Source organism: Lissotriton vulgaris, chromosome 3_1 (genome assembly GCF_964263255.1).
Source record: "Lissotriton vulgaris chromosome 3_1, aLisVul1.2, whole genome shotgun sequence".
Classification (NCBI taxonomy): domain Eukaryota; kingdom Metazoa; phylum Chordata; class Amphibia; order Caudata; family Salamandridae; genus Lissotriton; species Lissotriton vulgaris.
Window position 1 is genome coordinate 1,572,664,279 of NC_141689.1, and position 20,916 is coordinate 1,572,685,194.

The following is a 20,916-nucleotide window of genomic DNA, read 5'->3' on the forward strand; positions in this document are numbered from 1 at the left end:
ACTGTACGGATCCCTTGGTATAGCCACTTTATCAGGTGTGCCCCGTTTCCCATTAGGTATTGCATAGTGAGTAGCGCGTGTGTATCTGGTTCATTACCCCCTGAGCCCAAATGTCCCAAATTAATCTAGAGATGCTAGCGTGTAATAGGAACAGTCTATTCGGTGCTCAATGCTCTTGTACAAAGCTATCATGTGACATTAGGGTACCATCCGAGAAGAACGCCCCAATAGTAGTATTTCCCGCATCTGTCCAGGCCAATAATTGGTGAGTAGTAACTACACCCGATTGTGTGGGAATACCTAACAGTGGAAAGGTAGGGGCATATGGTATCAGCCATTTTGTATATCTTAGCGCGCTTCTCCAATATATTATTGCTATTCTTAACAGGTGGGGTGTTGATTTTGGCATCTTGGCCCTGGGCATTAAGAGTCTATGTATGTTTCCTCGTTCCCACTCCTGGTGTGTCATATCTAGTTCTTGTAAGTTATGACCCGCCACCCAGTACGCCAGCCACTGCATCTGGCTATCATAACAGTACGCCTTCAAATCTGGTACCCCCAGTCCTCCCAGTTTCGTACTCAGTTGTAATTTCATTAGTCCGATACTTCTGCGACCTGTGCTCCAGATCAATGCTAGCACTAAGGAGTGCAGCGATTTAAAAACCCCTGCTGGCACAAGTATAGGCAGATTGGTGAAATAATAAAGCAATCTCAGTAGCAGCACCATCTTAGTTATGGCAACCCATCCTGCCACCGATAGAGGCAGCTATGTCCAAAAAAGAATTTGGGCCTTGAGGGCAGTTATCACACGTATTAGGTTGCCATTCAACAAATCTGTTGCGTCCCGGTAGATCTTAATTCCCTAATACCGAAATGTATCAGGCACTATATTAAATGTCCAATACCCAAAGCTTAATTGCCAGTACATGTGTTATCATAAAAAAAATAGGCATAAAATGTACTGGCATTTATTGAGAGGCCGGTTAACTCCTGGAAAAGAGCAAAAGTTGAGGGCAGAGGTTCAAAACTCTCATCCAAGTCATTAATATATAGGATGAGGTTGTCTGCATAGGCAGAAACAATATGTGTCGCGTGTCCACTCAGTATGCCCTTGTATCCCATTAGGCACCGAAATCTATGCAGAAGGGGTTCCAGCGCTAGGATAAACAACAATAATGGCGATAGTGGGCAGCCCTGCCTTGTACCACAGGCTGCACTGTCCTGTCGCGAGACATGTTTTCCCGTACGTGCTCGTGCCGTGGGATTTGTGTAGAGTAAACACACCCAGATGACATATCCCGCCGGTATCCCAAACCTGATCAGGGCATAGAACATATAATCCTAGAGCAGCGAGTCAAATGCCTGCCGTAATTCAAGTGAAATGCAACCCTATTTTTTTCCATGTCAAGTGTACTGGTCATCATGTGATGTAGTCTTCTAATGTTAAGCGTTGTACTCCTGCCTGGCACGAAGCCGCATTGGTCAGTATGTATCAATTGCGGGATAAACTGACAGATTCTGGTGGCTAACATTTTACTCAATATTTTATAGTCAGAATTTAGCATCAACAAAGGCCTTTTTCCCGACATGTCAGGACCCTCTCATCTGGGCTTCAGAAGTGAAACCACTGTTGCTTGCAATGTAGTGGAGGGGAGCATACCCGTTTCCAGTGACGCTTGGTATAGGCACTGTAAATGAGGTACCAGCAGATCAGCGTATACAGCATAAAACTCAAGGGGTAGGCCATCATTTCCAGGGGTTTTATTGTGTGGTAGAGCTTTAATCGCCTGTTTGATTTCTATACTAGGCACCGGTTTTGCCAGTTCCTTACTTTGTCGCTGTAAAAGCTTTGGAATTTTCAAAACCTCAAAGAAAGGCTCGTAGTGACCTACAGGTTGCCTTATAAGTGTTCATAATAGCTTTAAAAAGCAGTGTTAATTTCCTGTTGAGTGCCAGCTATATTACCCTCTCTAGTCCGAATCTCCAGAATAGGGAGCTGAGGGGGAGCATTTTCAACTAGTTTTGCTATAAGGAGTCCCGCTCTGTCTGCCTGAGTGTGTTGTTTCTGTGTGTAAAGTTGATAGTCCACTATGCGAAGTTCCTTCAGAAGCTCTGCATAGTGTATATTTGCCTCCTGTAACTGTGTCTGTTGCATATCTGTTCTTGCAGCTTCCATTTCTAATGTGTTCAGTCTGCCTTCAAGCTCAGTGATTCGATCAATAAGGGCCAGCCAAGCTCCCGCTTTCGTGCTAATCGCTACTCCTCTTCTAACTGTTTTGAAGGCATCCCACTCCAACTGACGCATACTAGCAGCCTCTTTGTTTTTGGAGAAGTAGTTAACATTAGCATCGGATAATGTTCTACGGAAGACTTGGTCTTCCAGTAATAGGGGCTGTACCTTCCAGGTCAGTATGAGGGTCGGGATTTTTCCCCATTGGAGTGTCAATTCTACTGGGTTATGATCCGATAGTGTCTTACCCATGTGTAATATGCTGCTAATAAAACCAAGTAGAGCCCCTGAGCAAAAGATTCTATCTATAAGAGTATGCAATCTGTGTGGTGGGGAATAAAAGGAATATTCCTTATGGCTCGGGTTCTTCAATCCCCAAGTATCTTTCAGTTGCCAACCCTCCGTCCATCCCTTGAGCGCTTCTGCTTGTTTTTTACATTCAGTTGCATGCAATGGAGGGTGCGATCTATCCAGATCGAGATCTAATACCGCGATGAAATCACCTTCTTTCACCCAAGGATAATCAGTCCAATCCGCTAATGCCATACTAAGGGTTTCCAAATATCTGTCTTGGTCATTGTTCGGGAAATATACACTCCCAAGAACTATGCGTGCCCCATCCAATAAGCCGTGGATCAATACATACCTGCCAGTTAGGTCTATTTTTTGCTCCAGTACCCTAAATGGGGTATTATTTCTTACCCAGATTGCAGCCCCTCATGCAAATGCTGAATAGGACGTTAAAAACAATTGTCCCCTCCATTTCCGCTGCAATTTAAGCGCTTCATCGTGTTTAAGGTGAGTTTCCTGTAGGAAAGCTATATTAATTTTCCTTCTGTTCAGTTGCGCTAGTATTCGGTGCCTTATGTGGACAGATCCCATTCCCTGTACATTCCAGTTACAGTATGCATATCTATTAAGTGACACCATCTGCATTCAGAAAATACGTTTGTTGTAGAGCATGTGAACTACGACGCCTAGCAGGTGTTGTATGTAGGAAGGCCGAGCATGCATAACTATCTAAAGTCCTCAATACTAGGTTCCCCCGGGAAACAACAGAGGGCTAAACTTTAAAGAAAAGTTCAATCTGAACTTTAAACAAGAAATGCCATATTTCAAGCGCTAGGGGGGGAGGCTTCAACTGCACACTTATCATCAACCAGACCTTCTAGAAAATGTTAATCAGTATGGAACATATTACATAGCATCATATACGTTACCAATCCTGGCAAGCCCTCTATTACAATTCTAGTATTCTCTTGCAATCTGTGCGGTGATTGATGGTAACAATGTTAAAGTAGTCTCGGAGTCCGAACAGACTATGGCCACTTCTGAGGATTGAGTCGAAATCACTGCAGTCTTGGCATCATGTGCAGCCTGTGCTGCCGCCGTCAAAAGAGCGTCTTTTTGACTGTTCATGATCTGTTCCTGAGAAGGATTCATGTCGGTAGTCTCCATAGGTCGTCTGTTCTCTATCATGCTGCCCGTGGCATCCCTTTGCGTAAGAGGTCGTCGCATTTGGCCCGACGGCAAGAGGCCTGCAAGGCTGTCGGTGTGAATATTATCTCCAACCAGTCTGCTACCTCTTCAGGATTATCGAAAAAAATGGATTTTTGTCTGTAAATGACTTTCAAGCGGGCTGGAAAAAGCAAAGCATATTTCAAATTTCGTGTTCTCAAGGTCTGCTTAACCTCCATAAAAGTGGCTCCGGCTTTTGCACCCCAGAGTGAAATCTGGATACAGGGAGATCGTTTTGTTCTCAAAGTGAATAGGGGTGTTCTCCCTAGCAGCCCGCAAGATCGTGTTGCGGTCTTTATTGTTCAGGATGCGTGCTATCAGTGTTCTCGGCGACGCTCCCGGCTGTGGTGGTCTAGGCGGCACCCGGTGAGCTCTTTCCACACTGTATAGCTCCGTCAACCCCTCTTTCGCCACATGTTCTCGTATCCATTTTTCCACAAACTGGGTAGGATTAGACCCCTTGCTGCATTCCGGAATTCCAAGAATGCAAACATTATTACATCAGGATCTCCCTTCTGCGTCATCTACCCGTTCTTGTAATCCCTTTAGTTGACGTTGGAACTGTTCAAGTTGAGAGGTATGCATATTATTTGATTTTACTTTATCCGCTGTTTTTATGGTCCACCTGCAACAAGTTGAGATAAGTAGAGAGTGTCCCCATCTGTGTTTCAATCGCTATGCATGAATCCCTTATTTCTTTTAGAATTAAGGCCAGTTTGGCTGCATGTTGATCAGTCTCCGTGGGTGGCACCACATTCTCAGTGTAAACGCAGTACTGAGGGCTCTGCCACCCCCTTGAGAATATAAGATGGTACCTTTGCCTCGTCTTATGTGTCACGGCGCACCAGCCCTCGTCTCCAACCTGCTGCCCAACACCAGTTAGCTTCCAGACACCCGGCACCTGTCTCCGCCAGTACAGCAGCCCCCACTCTGTTAACGCCAATGCTCACAGCCCCTCCGGATTCCTACTGGGTCCTTCACATGTTCTGTGCTGTCACCGGCTGCTGGGACATCCACAGCGTCAGTCTTCGTGCCCCACAATATCTCTGTGCAGGTCTTGCTGAAACTAATATGGCCTCCAGCTCCTCGACGTAGCCACCAAAGGCTGTGCTTCCCGACAACGCTTACAGTCCCTCAGCCTGACATTGCTGGTGGTCGCAGCCCCCCGGAGTGCCACAGGGTTCTTCACACTGTCCCAATCGCCACATGCCGTCGGGACGTTCGCAGACGAGATTGCGGTGCCCCACAATGTCTCTGTGCAATGTGTCCAAAACAAGCATGGACTCCCGCTTCGTGTCGTAGTTACTAAACGTTTTCGCTTCGGTAGGTGACTACCCCGCTCGGCAGCACTCAGTGTTCTCCTTCAAGGCCAGTCGTCTGTGCTTCCCCCTCGGGGCCAGTAGTAGCAAGGAACGCCGGCAGGCTTCTTTTGCAGTGTCTGCCTTCCGCTAACAGGCAACCGGTCAGGTCCGACAGTCTCCGCCCTCCGCCATCTTGTCTCTACGGCCACATATTTCTCTGTACCTCGATGCACCAAACAGCCAACATCAGTCCAGAGGCTTGTTCCCTTTGTGTAGCCGTTGGGATCCTCGTCACCACCCAGTGCCTATGTATAGCAGGGGATCGTGATCTCCGCAGCAGCAGCGCCAAGGCCGATCAGCTCCCTTTGCGGCTGTCAGCGTCTCCTCCCACCCTCTCCTTGTATTCCTTGTGTGGGCTAGAACGGCAGCTCAAACTGCAACTTTCACTTGAGCCAGGCCCTCCGGGACATAGCCATCGGTAGCAGTAGCATTGCGCCCTCAGAAACTTATCTTTTTAGGAGTTAGTAGTATGACTTAACAAGTAAAAGTGAAGGTGTAAGCATGTATTCCTCTCTTCCAAGACAGTTTTTTATTAACAGAAGGATAATTCCTTTACTAGGACACAGCACAATGATCCAAAATTATTTGAGTGAAATTGTTTTTTTTTATTTGCATTTCTTGATTTATAGATCCAATTCACTATTTTGACTTTTTGTATAGACAGATTTTATAGAACGGAACAGTCGACATATGGCGACTCTTAATTGGGCAGGCGGTTTCACTGGCAGTCCGAGCCTCCAACGTGTTGAATGGCCTATTCCATGGCTGCCTCAGTTGGATTTGGCTGGTGCTGTCTGCGGGACCCTGTTGGTGTTTCGTTCATGTAACTGCATGTCTTGTAATACAGTTATCCGACACCAAACTCGTAATCAGACACTTAATGCAGATTGTTGGAGGCGTCTCCAAATTCTTTGATTGAAATGAAAGTAGCAGCTTTGTATAGCTGTGTGGGGGTACATTTTTTAAATGATCTGAATCATGGCTTGCCCACAATTTATGATTATTTTTTCTGGATAATATGTATTTATGTTATGTTTATTGTGGCTTAAGAGTTTGTAGTAAGTGCTGCTTAGTTTATTTGGAAGTAGGTCATATATAAAAGGGAAATTTCTGTTTTTACCATGTATGGTGTATCCCTGAGTGAATAGTTTGGGACACCTTTCGAAGGTCCTATCCATCATCCAGTTTTGGCATTGGCTTAGTTTTAGTAAGGTGTTTGCTGTGGATAATGTTAGGATGTGTTTCTCATTGGTTAGGCTGTTATATAAAAAGAAAGGTTCCTTATTAAGTGTCATTGTTAATGTTCAAGTATTTCTATGTCTTGGTATCGTCTAGAGGCAGGAGGAGTATCGCTCTTGGCTTTTTTTGTTTGTGCAGTTAAACGTCTGTAAGTGGATATAGGTATTAGTTGGCCTGTGATGTGCTCAGGGTCTTTTGGCTGTGGGTTCTTGGGAGCTAGTGCCTGCCTCTCTTATATCCTGCAATAACTCCCTTACTTCTATCTCTGTCACATTTGGTGGGTGGTTGTGTTCTCTTACATGAATTACATTGTCATATTTTATAGTGGTCCGCCCATAACATGCATTAGAATAGTACTTGGCACATTTCCAATTCACATTTTCTGTTGATCCATTTTCTTGGTTGGAGGTGTACTTGACAGCAATATCCTATTTTCCATATTCTGTCCTCAATATTGTGTTCCATCAATATTGTGGTTTCGATATTCATGGCCACACCTTGCTGGGGTTATCTCAGTGTGAAAGTGTATTAGTTTTAACTTTTACAAACTGTATTTTTAGGAACAAGGATGGTTAATTAGCCTAATTTGTTTTCTTATTTATTGATTGATTGTTTACTTTTTTATTTGTGTTTCTTATTTTAAAATTCAAGACTGAAAGATTGTCATACCTGTGTTAAGGCAAGAATTGCAAAGTAATTGTGTATCTCCCTGTGTTTTGAACACAGTAATGGACAGAGGCTGAGAGAGGTCATGTTTTTTGTACTTACAGTCCTTAATGCTGCCTTGTGAATTAGAACTCTGTACAAAAATAATACCTGTAGAGGTGGAAATTGGAACTAAACTACCAGAACTTAAAGCAGTTTTACACTTAGATCCTGAACAGATAACCGACGAAATCAAGGTGGAAGAAGTAATCAAAGAAAGTAAGACTTTTTTTAATTAGTCTGCCTACTGTTTTTACTTAACATGACAGAGTTTATATGGATAGGAGCTCATAAAGTTTCAGAAAGATATAGTAGCAATATTTTTATGCTATACGAATATGTATATGCTGTATGAGTATTTCTGCAATGGTTTGTGGAGGGCCAGGGGCTGTGGGTGACATGAAGATCGTTGGGAGTAAAGAAGGAAGGGCCGTATATACAAAGCATTTTTGCAGTTGGAAACGGCTCAGTTTGCAGAATCAGGGCTTATAGGGCCGCAAAAATGCATTTTTCTATGTACAAAGCACAAATGTTAAAGAACGACCATTTTTGTTTAGCAATTTGGTTTTTGGAAGGTGGTATCCCTTCCAAATACAGAATCATAGTGGTATAAATGTTTTGCAACTAAATTATGGTTGCAAACATTCTAGCAGTGGAGGCATGTAACTTAACTTCTGCAGTAAGTTTACAATCGGAGCTTGTGAATACCAAAAGTAGTAAACTTAAACCAAAGTGTAAACTTACTAAAAAATGTAAGTTATCTGTATGACAGAGGCCCATAGTTTTTAAATTGATGATTCTTCACCCCTCTCCATCCTTCCTCAACAGTGGCTTATTAATCTGCTCCTTCCTGTTTATAGTGCCAGCTGTGTAAGGGTTCAGTACCATAGGTTTTAATGTATGTCCCTCTGAAGTCAGCAAAATGGTTGCATTACCTCAGGCTCTTCCTTGAGGACTCTTTGAAGCCAGCACAAATGATTGATACCACAGGTTGTTTCTAAAAGGCCCTCTGAAGGCAGCAGAAAGAGTATAGTCGCCTAGGCCAGTACTACTGGTTCCTTTAAAGTCAGCAGGAAGGATGCAGTCCTCAGGTCGTTATTGGATCTCACTATAATGTTAGCAGGGGGGTTTACTACAGTAGTTTGGTACCAGACACTCAGAAGCCCCCACCACCACCTGCCCTTGGCACTCATCACAAAGAATATTGTGTTTACTTTTTGCCTCCCATATTGTACAATTTTAAAGGCAGCTACATACCCAAAAATCTTGCAAAGAATATAAATAGTGTGTTTTGTGTCCACTGACTTCATAAAAACATTTTATTAAAAAATCAGGCAATGCTCCTGTCCAAGGAACTTGCACAGCCCAGAGTGACTGGTAGAAAGAGCTTCAAGAAGCTTCATCTGCAAATAGGCTGAGGTTGGTAGATCCAGTGATCTACCAGATTTAGTGTTCAGGGCCTTGGATAGTGCTCATGTCATTTTCATAGCTGTGTACTCTTGAGCATTTATCGTAGGCCCATGTGCCTGAAAGAAGGTCATAAATGCAGTGTGAGAACCACTGGCAGCAAGATTACATTTGCATTTCCGATGCAGGGTTTTGATATAGTAATAGTACTTTCTGATGGATCATGCTTCTAATTCAGATAATTTACGTAGTCAGGATGGTTCTGTTGGAGGAGTTTTAGATCACTCTTGTGCATTCAAAAGTAAGTATTTCACAATCCCTTACAAGGCATGACTCAATGGAGTAAAAAATATAGCAAAAGAAAAACATGTGGGTCTGCACCACTCGGTTGATTTGTAGTCAATCCACATTGTAATCAGACAACAACGGTTTATAGGATTAATTGACACTATGCTCTGTGTGTCATATGCTTGCTGCTCTAACCATTCTTCTGCTAAAAATTTGGCCAAAGAGGTTAACTCGTCCAGCTCTGCTGCCAATTATACTGCTATAATAGTCGCCAGTCTATTAATTTACTTTACTGCACACTCCAGTACTTGCAAATATTTGTACTTTTCGCACATCACGCACTTTAACGGAATAACCAACTTCGAACGGTTGCAGGTTCAGCTTCTATGTGTGCCCCCGTCGCAGCAACCGACCCAAGTGTTATGTTGCGGAACACTTGCAAGGAATTTTAAAATCAGGCCTCTGGACCCTATTGCTTTTTAGAAATCGCTTCCATCTCACACATTCAGTCCCCTTTATCCTTTTAATGATTTTATATGAAAGTATGCGCTCCCTTCTAGTACATAGGCTTTTATTAACAAAGAAGATCGCTTAATGACCCTCAGTGGGCTTCTCCAGTTCGCCCAGCTGTTGGTCATAAAGTCGTTCTTGCACTCTGTACTTTCCCCAGCATACCCTTGCATCCGCTTCTCGCTGATCCAAACACCATCTGCTGCTAAGTATTGTAAAGATGACAAAATGCAGGAAAGTGGTAAAGTCTTTATTGTAAGACAACACCTGACACCAAGGGTACGTCTGATAGCAAGTGCCTCAGGCGAGCAACTCATTCTAACTGTCAGCCTGCCGGTGGTCAGGTAGAACACCCTGACGTCATAATGCACCGGCAGGCAGTGCGTGCAGGGAACAAGTCGCGCGTGCATTAATAGACCAAGCAACAGTTTATTAAACACTAAACATCTCCCTTCCTAAAACAACCAGGGAGCCTATGGATGACGACGCATGGTTGCAGAAAGGAAAAGAGGAAACCACAGCTAATCACAAACGTAATCTTGTAATTTAGCTGGAGGCTTTACAACTCTTCAATATCGGCTTACACTGGGTTCATCCTCACAACTGACGTCCTGTGACGTAACATCTTCATAAACAGAATCATCAGAATCAGACTCAGTATCACTGTTGGTCTGACACCTGTACTCTTCTAATGTTACCTTGCTCTGCCCACTACTACTGTCTTCCAACCGTGAGGTATCTGAATTGTTCTCACTCTCAGAAAACACCTCGTTAGTACCCAGAGATACAACGTTGGTACCCTCTGGTCGAGACTCCTCAATTCCATCACGGTCCAGAATCCAATCGTAGTCCTGAGAACAGGAAGCTTCGTTATTTTCCAGATCAGATTGATAATCACACACTCCTCCTCCCTCCTTGCATAAAGATAAAGCAGAAAAATGCCAGGTCTTTCCATTGCTTAAAAGGGCAGAATTACAAAATACTTTCTTCACTTCCTTTGGTTGAGAGAATTGATTTTTTCCCTTTCTGGTGATCTTTGCACTTTTAACTCTCACAAAGTCTCCTTCCTTGATGTTAACTCTTTTACTTGCATGCCTATTGTCATAGTATTTCTTGCTTATGGTTTGCGACCTCCTTACATTCTCCTGTATTTCCTCTGGAGACCACATCACTCTTTCTGTCGTAGCCCAACTTACATTATCCTTTGTGATTGGAGTCCTTCCTCTCAAAAGTACAAAAGGACTGGTGCCTGTAGATACACATGGTGTTACTCGGAATGACCAAAGATTCTTGGTTATTTGTTTCCTCCATGACAAGTTATTTTGATTTGCCAGTTGGATTATTCCTTTAATCACCCGATTAAATCTTTCTACTGCGCCATTTCCTGCAGGATGGTAGACAGAAGTAGTTTTGTGCTCTATCCCATTTTTCTTCAGAAACTCTTTAAACTCTTTAGAAGTGAACTGTGGACCATTGTCCGACACAATGCATTTCGGAAGGCCCTCCCTTAAGAAAAGTTTGTGCAAAAAAACAACAACACTTTTGGCATCAGCATCATGCACCACTTCAACTTCTGGCCATTTTGAGAAATGGTCTACTAGTACAATAAGATACAACAGTTCTCCATTTTCTCTGATGGGACCACAAAAGTCAATACCAAGTCTGACCCATGGCATGTTTGGACAAGACAGTGGTTGAAGAGGTGGTCTCAATGTTTGTTTTGTCTTATCCGAATTTTCACAGGCTGTACAATTCCTTACACTTCTTTCAATGTCTAGGTCATACCCTGGCCACCAGTATGAATTTCTTACTCTTCTCTTGGTCTTACCAATTCCAAGGTGCCCTTCATGGCAAATATCCAGGAGTTTCGTACGCAACTCTTTAGGTGGAACCACCTTCCCACTCCTCACAATCAAATCACCTTCCACTGACAATTCATTTCTAAGTTCCCAAAAAGGACGTAATGGAGCAGGTATTTTTTTCTTGTCAGGCCAGCCTGCTCTTATGTATTTTTTTACCTCATGTAAAACCTCATCTTTTTCCATCTTTTCTGTCCACTCTTCAACAGAAATACAATGCACTTCTTCTAGAACATTTGCTATACAGAACGTGTCTATTCCTGAAACCTGTTCTTCATCATTAGGTAGAGGTAGTCGGCTAAGACCGTCCGCCACCTTGTTTTTCACCCCAGGAAGGTATTCAACCTCATAGTTATACTCTAACATTTTCATAGAAATCCTAGATAATCTGGGGGAAGCAACTTGGAGACCCTTTGTGGACAGTACTTTTACCAAAGGTTTATGATCGCTTCTAAGAGTGATGTTGTATCCCCAAATGTATTGTCTGAAGTGGTTCAATGCCCATGCACATGCTAGTGCCTCCCTCTCAATCACCGAATACCTTACCTCAGTAGGTGTGATTGATCGAGAGGCAAAAGCAATGGTAACCTCTTTACCTTCCCCATTGACTTGCGAAAGTACTGCGACCAACCCCTTGTTGCTCGCATCGGTAGTTACTATGCTTTTCAAAGAGGGGTTAAACCCTTGAAGGGGTGGAGCTTCACAAATATCTTCTTTAATCTTGTTAAATGCCTCTTCACATGTAGCATTCCACTCAAATTTATTCTTTTGTTTAATGAGTTCCCTTAAATGTAAGGTTTTAGAAGAGAAGTTCTTTACGAACTTTGCATAAAATTCTGAGAGGCCTAAGAATGCTCTGACCTCATCCTTATTCTTAGGTGAAGGGGCTTCCCTAATGGCTGCCAGCAGCTCTTCTTTTGGTCTTATACCATTACCATCAATTTCATGCCCCAAATAGGTGACTTTATTGGCAGCAAATTTGCATTTGCGCAGATCTGCTGTAAGCCCATGATGTTCTAGCAACCCCAAGACTCTGTTGACTTTAGCATCATGTTCACCTCTACTTTTGCCTGTTACCATGATGTCATCTTGGAAAATCAATAGATTTTTTTTCTCCTTTGAAGAGTTCACTCATCAACCTTTGAAACATGGCCGCGGAAGAGGCCAGTCCAAAAGGTACTCTCTTGAACCTAAAACACCCCAACGGGGTCATAAATGTGGTAAGACTTCTACTTTTGGGATGTAATGCAACCTGCTGGTAGGCAGAGCTCAGGTCAATTGTAGAAAACCATTTTGCACCATTAGTAAGGGACAGCATCTCGCTAATCTTTGGCAAGGGAAATTGATCCACTAGAATGTTTTTATTAAGATCGCGTAGATGAATACATAGACGGAGCTTGCCATTTGGTTTCTTCACGACAACCAAAGGCGAAACCCACTCTGCCGACTCCACTGGTTCGATGATGCCCTCCCTCTGCAACTTTTTAAGCTCATTTTCCACTTCACCAATGATGGAAAATGGTATGTTTCTAGACTTGTGTATGCAGGGCACGGCGTCCCTCTTTAGTTTGATTTCGTGAACGAAACCTTTCAGCTTCCCAATGTTCTCTGAAAATATCCCAGGATACCTTTTTTTGTAGAAATTGTTACATTCTTCTTCTGTTTGCAAGATGAGGACAGGGTCTGGACTGTTTGGATCTAGAATTATACCTAGTTCTCCCTGGTCCATCCATCCTCACACAGATGGACCAACCTTGGAGACGTACAGTTTTCCAAACGTTTGACGGGATTTAAATTTGAACTCAACTTCCCTGTAACCTAACATTTCAATTCGTTCATAATTGAATGACTTAGGGAAAACATCTGGTTTCATCAATTTTTTCCCTATTACAGGAACAAATTTCTCCCTCCATACTTCCTCATTCACTATAGTATATGGCGAGCCTGAATCTGCCACAATAGACATATCAACCCCGCCAATATTCATGTCACAGATCGGTTTCTTTTTTTTGTTTACCCCATCTTCCACATTCAACACAAATAAATTCATATCATCTTCATCAGAAGACACAAATCTTTCCTCTTCCTCTGAAATTACTGCTTTTACATTTCTATTGTTCTTTTGTTTCTTAGGACACATAGCACCAAAATGTCCTAACATACTGCAATTAGAACATTTTTGTCTCACCGCTGGACACGATCTGTCATTGGCTAGATGGTATCTACTACCGCATCTATAACATCTCCTCTCATCTGAAAGCTTATTTTTATGCCCAGTATCTCTATTTTGTACATATCCAGAACTTGGTTTACTATAACTTTTCTTAGAACTTATGACTTTTGCTACCGTAGATTTTTCCCCAACAGGGGATTTCTCTTCCAGTAAAACTGCCTTTGCACATCTTCCTGTTAATTCAGTACATTTTACAATTTCCACTACTTCTTCCAAAGGCAATTCGCCTTTCGCCCACAATTTCTCCTGTACATGTTTATTTGAGGATCTCATGACGACCTGGTCACGAATCAGCTCGTCATGTAATGCCCCAAATCTACAGGTAAGTGCTAAGTTTTTCAACGCAGCAACATAATCTTCTATTGATTCTTCATGTGCTTGCTTGCGTTGAAAAACAATTTGAATCTGTTTACAGAAATAGAAATAGTAGGCTTGAAATACATGGTCAAATCTTCTAATGCAATATTATATACATCTCCAGGCCTAGTTTTTTTGTTTATTCTATTATATATTTTCATAGCCTTCGCCCCTAAACAGTGAAGTAGAATTTTCTTTTTCTTCTCTGGGGTCAACTCCTCATCCCCCTCAAAAGTGGATAAATAATTTTCAAAGTACTCCCTCCACTCTTCCCATTTAAGTGCATCATCACCAGTAGAGGGTATGAAAGGTTGTGGTGGTGATAGATTCCATACATTTCCTGTAGCCATTATATATTTTATATTTTACACTTAACCCCTTCGACGCTAATGACAAAGCCAGCTCGTCATGGGCATTACCTGCGCTGCACGGATGACGAGCTGGCTTTGTCACGTTACGCGGGATTTTTGAAAATGCCGCGCACAGCGGGAAAAGCCGCCGCAGCGATGCGGTTAAAGATAAGCAATGGAGAAATGATATATATGTATTTTCCTTTACATTTACTTATGCACTGTACACTCTCACAAACTTTTCCACTGAAGAATTTTATCACTGTAGTAATTCAGTCACTGTAGCTATGCAGTTAATTAAAGTTAAGTTATTTTTTTCCTTAATCTGTATGTTATTACTTTCCTCCAACACTAAGTAGCGTTCCTTTTAAATATTCTTCCTAGATGTGCGTGTCATCGATCTTGACAACACGCCTACAATCTTGGTTTAGAGAATTTCCTTTACAAGCAGTTAAATTTCCCTTTTTTAAAACTGCTCGCCGCTGTAAGCAAAGCCTATCTCCTTATCTGTGTGTAGGTGTGCGTATCACAGTGCAGATGACAAACACGACTAACATTCATAGACTGTTCCAAAATGGCCACCGGACGCCGCCTTACGTTGCGTGTCACTGACGTCACCGCCGAGCCTGACAGGATTTTCTCCTCAAGGATCGTCGTGTGGATGCGCAGGAAGGCGGAACACGCTTCAACTTCCATACGCGAAGGCGCTCCTTCTCACAACTGGAATCCTCCTGACCTTCCTCCACACCAACTCGGACTGAAACGCACTGCCTCAACTAGCGGAGGCAAACTTGAAAACGAAGACAAATGTCCTCACAAGATCTCCCCTTTCGCTTCCACAACCGACAATCGGCAAGAGGGTGGGGAACAAACTGGACCTTAACTTGCAGACAGTGGCCCTTGGTAATCACCATGACATCCTCCGATCATCCAAACCTCCTTATAATTTCCATTTACACAGGAGGAGTGAAGCACTGTGAATCCCCATTCGCGCACAGGGCTTACACAAACAGCAGGGTAATTCAGACTCACCCTATCTTTTTCCGCTGTTTTCTTCACAATTTCCAGGATGATGATTTTGAGGGAATTCTTTTGTTGCTCACGAGAACAGTAACGCTGCTGTGCGATTTGTGTCTCGTTAATCTCACACGTCGGAAGGTCAGCAGTTCACCCTTCGGTTCCGCCTGGTAACTCTTACTCTTCATGGAATTTCTAAGATATGGCAAACCCTTGCGGTCCAAGACGTACCCAACAGCAGACTTTCTTTGGCTTCTTGTGGGTTCCTCGTGGTGTCAGGCTCTCCGCCTTGTCGCCACTTGTAAAGATGACAAAATGCAGGTAAGTGGTAAAGTCTTTATTGTAAGACAACACCTGACACCAAGGGTACGTCTGATAGCAAGTGCCTCAGGCGAGCAACTCATTCTAACCTGACGTCATAATGTACCGGCAGGCCGCGCGTGCAGGGAACAAGTCACGCGTACATTAATAGACCAAGCAACAGTTTATTAAACACTGCAAGTATCCATCTAAAGAGGTTAATTTGGCCTGCCCTGTTGTTAATCTGTGTATACATTTGTCAGTCCGCATTCTTATCCACAATGGTTTTAGGGGGGCAATTTTTATGTATGTCGGAATTTTAAAGCTTTTTTCTTTAATAGCGGCTCTTACTCTGTTTACACTGTCGCTATGAAAATGTCTTCCAAGATGTATGTTTGTAATAGTTTTAATTAACTGAATCATTCTGGCTGAGACCCTGACGCTGCAACACATCGCTGCTTAGCGCTTCGCGCTTTTAATCACCTCATTTATTTTATTTTTTGTGTTTTACTTTACCCTGTTTTTAATAGGGACTCCTGGCCCTCACTGCACATAATTGGCTCCCGCACCGCTACTTAGCGGGTCTGGGTTTCCGTGGGTTCTTAGCTCGCCGTTATTTGCATAGGCGCCATCTTGGGTGAGGACGCGCTGTCCTAGAGACGCCGGACCGAGCGCTCTAGCCTTGCGGCCCTCCTCCGCCCGCCCTACTTAAGGCTAATTGTTACCTGGCCTGCTAGAATCATTCTGGACGAACAGCGTGGCTGAGACCCTGACGCTGCAACACATCGCTGCTTAGCGCTTCGCGCTTTTAATCACCGCATTTATTTTATTTTTTGTGTTTTACTTTACCCTGTTTTTAATAGGGACTCCTGGCCCTCACTGCACATAATTGGCTCCCGCACCGCTACTTAGCGGGTCTGGGTTTCCGTGGGTTCTTAGCTCGCCGTTATTTACATAGGCGCCATCTTGGGTGAGGACGCGCCATCCTAGAGACGCCGGACCGAGCGCTCTAGCCTTGCGGCCCTCCTCCGCCCGCCCTACTTAAGGCTAATTGTTACCTGGCCTGCTAGAATCATTCTGGACGAACAGCGTGGCTGAGACCCTGACGCTGCAACACATCGCTGCTTAGCGCTTCGCGCTTTTAATCACCGCATTTATTTTATTTTTTGTGTTTTACTTTACCCTGTTTTTAATAGGGACTCCTGGCCCTCACTGCACATAATTGGCTCCCGCACCGCTACTTAGCGGGTCTGGGTTTCCGTGGGTTCTTAGCTCGCCGTTATTTGCATAGGCGCCATCTTGGGTGAGGACGCGCCGTCCTAGAGACGCCGGACCGAGCGCTCTAGCCTTGCGGCCCTCCTCCGCCCGCCCTACTTAAGGCTAATTGTTACCTGGCCTGCTAGAATCATTCTGGACGAACAGCGTGGCTGAGACCCTGACGCTGCAACACATCGCTGCTTAGCGCTTCGCGCTTTTAATCACCGCATTTATTTTATTTTTTGTGTTTTACTTTACCCTGTTTTTAATAGGGACTCCTGGCCCTCACTGCACATAATTGGCTCCCGCACCGCTACTTAGCGGGTCTGGGTTTCCGTGGGTTCTTAGCTCGCCGTTATTTGCATAGGCACCATCTTGGGTGAGGACGCGCCGTCCTAGAGACGCCGGACCGAGCGCTCTAGCCTTGCGGCCCTCCTCCGCCCGCCCTACTTAAGCTCTGCTCTAGCGCGCAGCGTTGACGCGCAGCGGGTCGCGCCTTCTCTGCGCCTGAGTCGCGCCAGAGTCCTGCCCGTCTGCGCCCGTCAGCGCTGAGGAAGCGCTAGGGCAGGGCTCATCACTTGGTCGGTGCGTATAGCTGTGCTGCTCAGTTCTGCTGCTGCCATGTACTCTAGATCCGATCTATATCTTTTCCGTCCTACCCCTGCCCCTTGTTCGTCCCACTCTATTTATCCCTTGCATGGCCCCTTCAGATGTCCTGACTGTTCTTTTACGCTTCCACCACCTACCCCTATCTCTACTCTCTGTCCTGCCCTCTGCGTGTCATCAGAGCCTACAACCTTTAAGGTCTATCATCTTAACGTTAGATCATTGGTTAAACACCACCTTGATATCCATGATTTACTTGATGAGTCCCCTGACATTCTTTTTATGTCCGAAACATGGCTCCATAACGACGCATCAGTAGCTATTAATTCTGCTCTCCCCTCAGAGTATACTATCTATACCCTCAATCGTGACTCTAGAGGGGGCGGCATCGCTGCCGCTATTAAAACTATATATCCATGTACATGGAAGGCTATGGATATTGCAGGATGCAAAAGCGCCTACTTTTCAGTTTCTGTTAATCTGCATTTTTCTTTCTCCGGTCTACTTATTTACCGCCCCCCTGGCCCCGATGCTGCCTTCAGAGCTGCCCTTCCCGATGTGGTTAGTTCTTTGGCCCTGAAAACTGCAAATTTTAATATTATTGGGGACCTCAATCTGCATTTTGACTCTCCCTGTCCCTCGGCGGCCAGCAGTACATGTGCTGACTTGGAGGCTCTCCAACTTTTTCAATTAGTTCAACATAATACGCACATTGGTGGTCATATCCTAGATCCTTTTTTTACTTCCATAACATCGGCCAAAGTATTGCCCCCTAGACCTATGGCCTGGACAGACCACCACCTAATTGAATGCCATCTGTTACTTGAGGATCTTCCTGCAGTCGCCTCTACTCCCGCCATTCTCAGGCGCCCTTGGAAAAAGTCAAAACTCAATGATTTTCATCAGCTGCTAGACGAAGTCCCTTTGGCCCCTTTTACAGATGTGGAATCCGGTTACAACTTTTATTGTAGCTGGCTTACCAATGCGCTAGACAAGCTTATTCCTCTCACCCTGTCCAAACAACAGCGCACTCATTCCAGCCCCTGGTATGATGACACTCTTCGGCTACAAAAAATATCGTGTAAACAAGCCGAAAGATTGTGGCGCAAGTCATATGATCCGGTCAAGAAAGCCTTGTACCGCGCTACCACCAAGAAATATCACAGAGCTATTTGTAGGGCCCGAGCCTCCCACTTCTCTCGTGAGTTCAATGCTAGCAACAACCCCAGCAAACTTATCTTTAAAGCATTGAAAGACCTTGCCACCTGCAGAACCTCTACCACTGTGATCTGCTCTTCCTCCCATTGTGAGGATTTGGCCACTTTTTTTGTTGACAAAGTGGAAGGTATTTATCGCGCCTTTCCCAATCCTACTGACCCTCGACCGAGTACCACAGCTACTTCTAAAACCTCTATGTCATTATCCCATCTCTCAGAGCTCTCCATGGAGGAGTTTGATAAACTTGTTATCAGTGTGAAATCAGGCTCTCCTAAAGACCCCCTGCGGCCTGCACAATTCAGAGATTCCCCTTCCTTTTGCCTCCCTCCTCTTCGTGAACTTATCAATCTGTCCTTGACTTCGGGTTCGGTACCCCTTGCCTGGAAACAGGCGCAGGTGGTCCCTATTCTGAAGAAACCTGCTCTGGACCCCAAAAAAGCAGAAAACTACCGCCCCATTTCGCTCCTCCCGTGGGCTGCCAAATTGACGGAGGCTCATGTCAATACCATTCTAGCAAACCATCTCCATTCTGCGAACATTTTAGATCCTACGCAGAATGGCTTTAGGCCCGGTCACAGTACTGAGACTGCGCTCCTGTACATGGCTGAACACCTTCGCATGTTGGTGGATTCTGGTCACACGGCGGCACTTGTGCTTCTCGATCTAAGTGCCGCCTTCGACACTGTCTCCCATGACATCCTACTCCAACGTCTGGTTGAGGCTGGGGTGGACAAGTTGGCTCTTGATTGGTTCAGATCTTTCTTATCTGATCGCTCCTTCAGGGTCACTACTCCCCCCTTTGAATCCAAACCACATGTGATTGCCCAGGGAGTTCCACAGGGATCGGCTTTAAGCCCCACCTTATTTAACCTTTATGTCCAGCCGCTAGCTGATGTCGCCATGCGTGGGAACCTTTCCATCGTGTCCTACGCAGACGACACTCAGCTGGCGGTTGCACTTAGTGGGGCTTCCGATCTCGAGGCAGCCAAGTTCCGCGAGGGACTTATATCCGTGGCCCAGTGGATGAATGACAATTTCCTGCAATTGAACGCTAAGAAAACCGAGGTGCTCATTGTGGGAAAACAAATTCATCTGTGGGGCGATAGCTGGTGGCCTCAAGAGCTCGGCTCCACTCCTACCCCCGTTACCGAAGTAAAAAACCTCGGGGTGTGGTTTGACTCCCAGTTGAGTTTTTCCACCCATACTAAAAAGACTGCTGCATCTTGCTTTGGGATTTTGCGTCAGCTTCGGTCCACTTTTAAATTTTTTGACGCTCCCACCCGCCAACTTATCGTGCAAGCCATGATCTTGTCCAAATTGGACTACGCCAGCTCCCTTTTTCTTGGAGTCAACCAGGCTGAGCTCTCCCGCCTCCAACGCGTTCAGAACGCTGCCGCCAGGGCTCTGGTTGGCTTGCCCAAATTTTGCTCAGCCAGGAGAACTATCTATAACCTCCATTGGCTCCCAGTGGCACAGAGAATTAAATTTAAAACTTTGATTTTGACTTTTAAAATCCTTAAATTCTCTTCCCCTCCTATTCTCCAGCAACTTATCTCTCCCTATGTGCCTACCCGCACTCTGAGGTCCTCTGCTCTACATCTTGCCACAATTCCCCGTTTTAAGAGATCCAGGGCTGGCGGACGTTCCTTTCAAGTCCTTGCTGCTAAGCTATGGAATTCCTTGCCTGTCCATATCCGGGCCATCGAGGGGCTCCTCGCTTTTAGGAAGGCGGTAAAAACCTTCCTTTTCCCCTTGGCGCCTTAGTTCTGTTGTTGTTGTGTTTTCTTCGGTTCGGTCCCTTGGCTTTTGTCCTCGCGCCAGGACGCCCCTTTGCTGGGGCAGCTGCGCGCGTAATAAATCCAGTTAACATAACAGTTAACATAACATAACATAATAAACTTACTGCTACTATTGTGTGTCATATGTGAAGAAAGTGCTTGTGCAGTGTGTCAAGATTAAAAGGATAATACACAATCCATACATATTAAAAAAACTTGAACCGTCTGGCCATTTTACATAAAGTAAAGTCTTACATGGGTGGGCTCTGTCTGTTTCTCCTTAGTTTACCCCAATTGTTTTTAGGTACAGACTAGAAGTAAAACCATTGATGTTTCGACCCTCTCAAAAGGCATGAGTCAGAATCAGAAAATGCTTTACTCGATTTTAAAAATTCATAAAAGCAGAAAAGCAGAAAATACAAAAATGTCAATTCATTAGATATATACATTTAAAAATACATAAAACTTCATCAATAAGCAATCAATTTAAACTTTTTCTCTTTCTCAGTATGCTTTAAAAAAAAAAAGTTCCAACACAGTGCTCATTGTTTAATAATTGAAGAAATAAAAAAGCCGAACAGCATTGCCTCCATGTACCCTTTTTTAAGAAAGTAATAATCCATCTGGTCCTTTCATTTGTGTAGAATTTACAAAAAAGAGTCACGTGCATGGATGTTTGATTA

At 44.3% G+C, this 20,916-nt stretch overlaps 1 protein-coding gene across 1 annotated transcript in view; it reads left to right on the forward strand.

Annotated features, from left to right (window-relative positions):
- Positions 1-20,916, forward strand: part of SHOC1 (shortage in chiasmata 1) — a 1,715,507-nt gene that overhangs the window by 431,962 nt on the left and 1,262,629 nt on the right. The window contains exon 7 of the mRNA XM_086963751.1: positions 7,119-7,272. Within this exon, the coding sequence (XP_086819877.1) occupies positions 7,119-7,272 (154 nt within the window). The remainder of the gene's footprint in view (positions 1-7,118; positions 7,273-20,916) is intronic.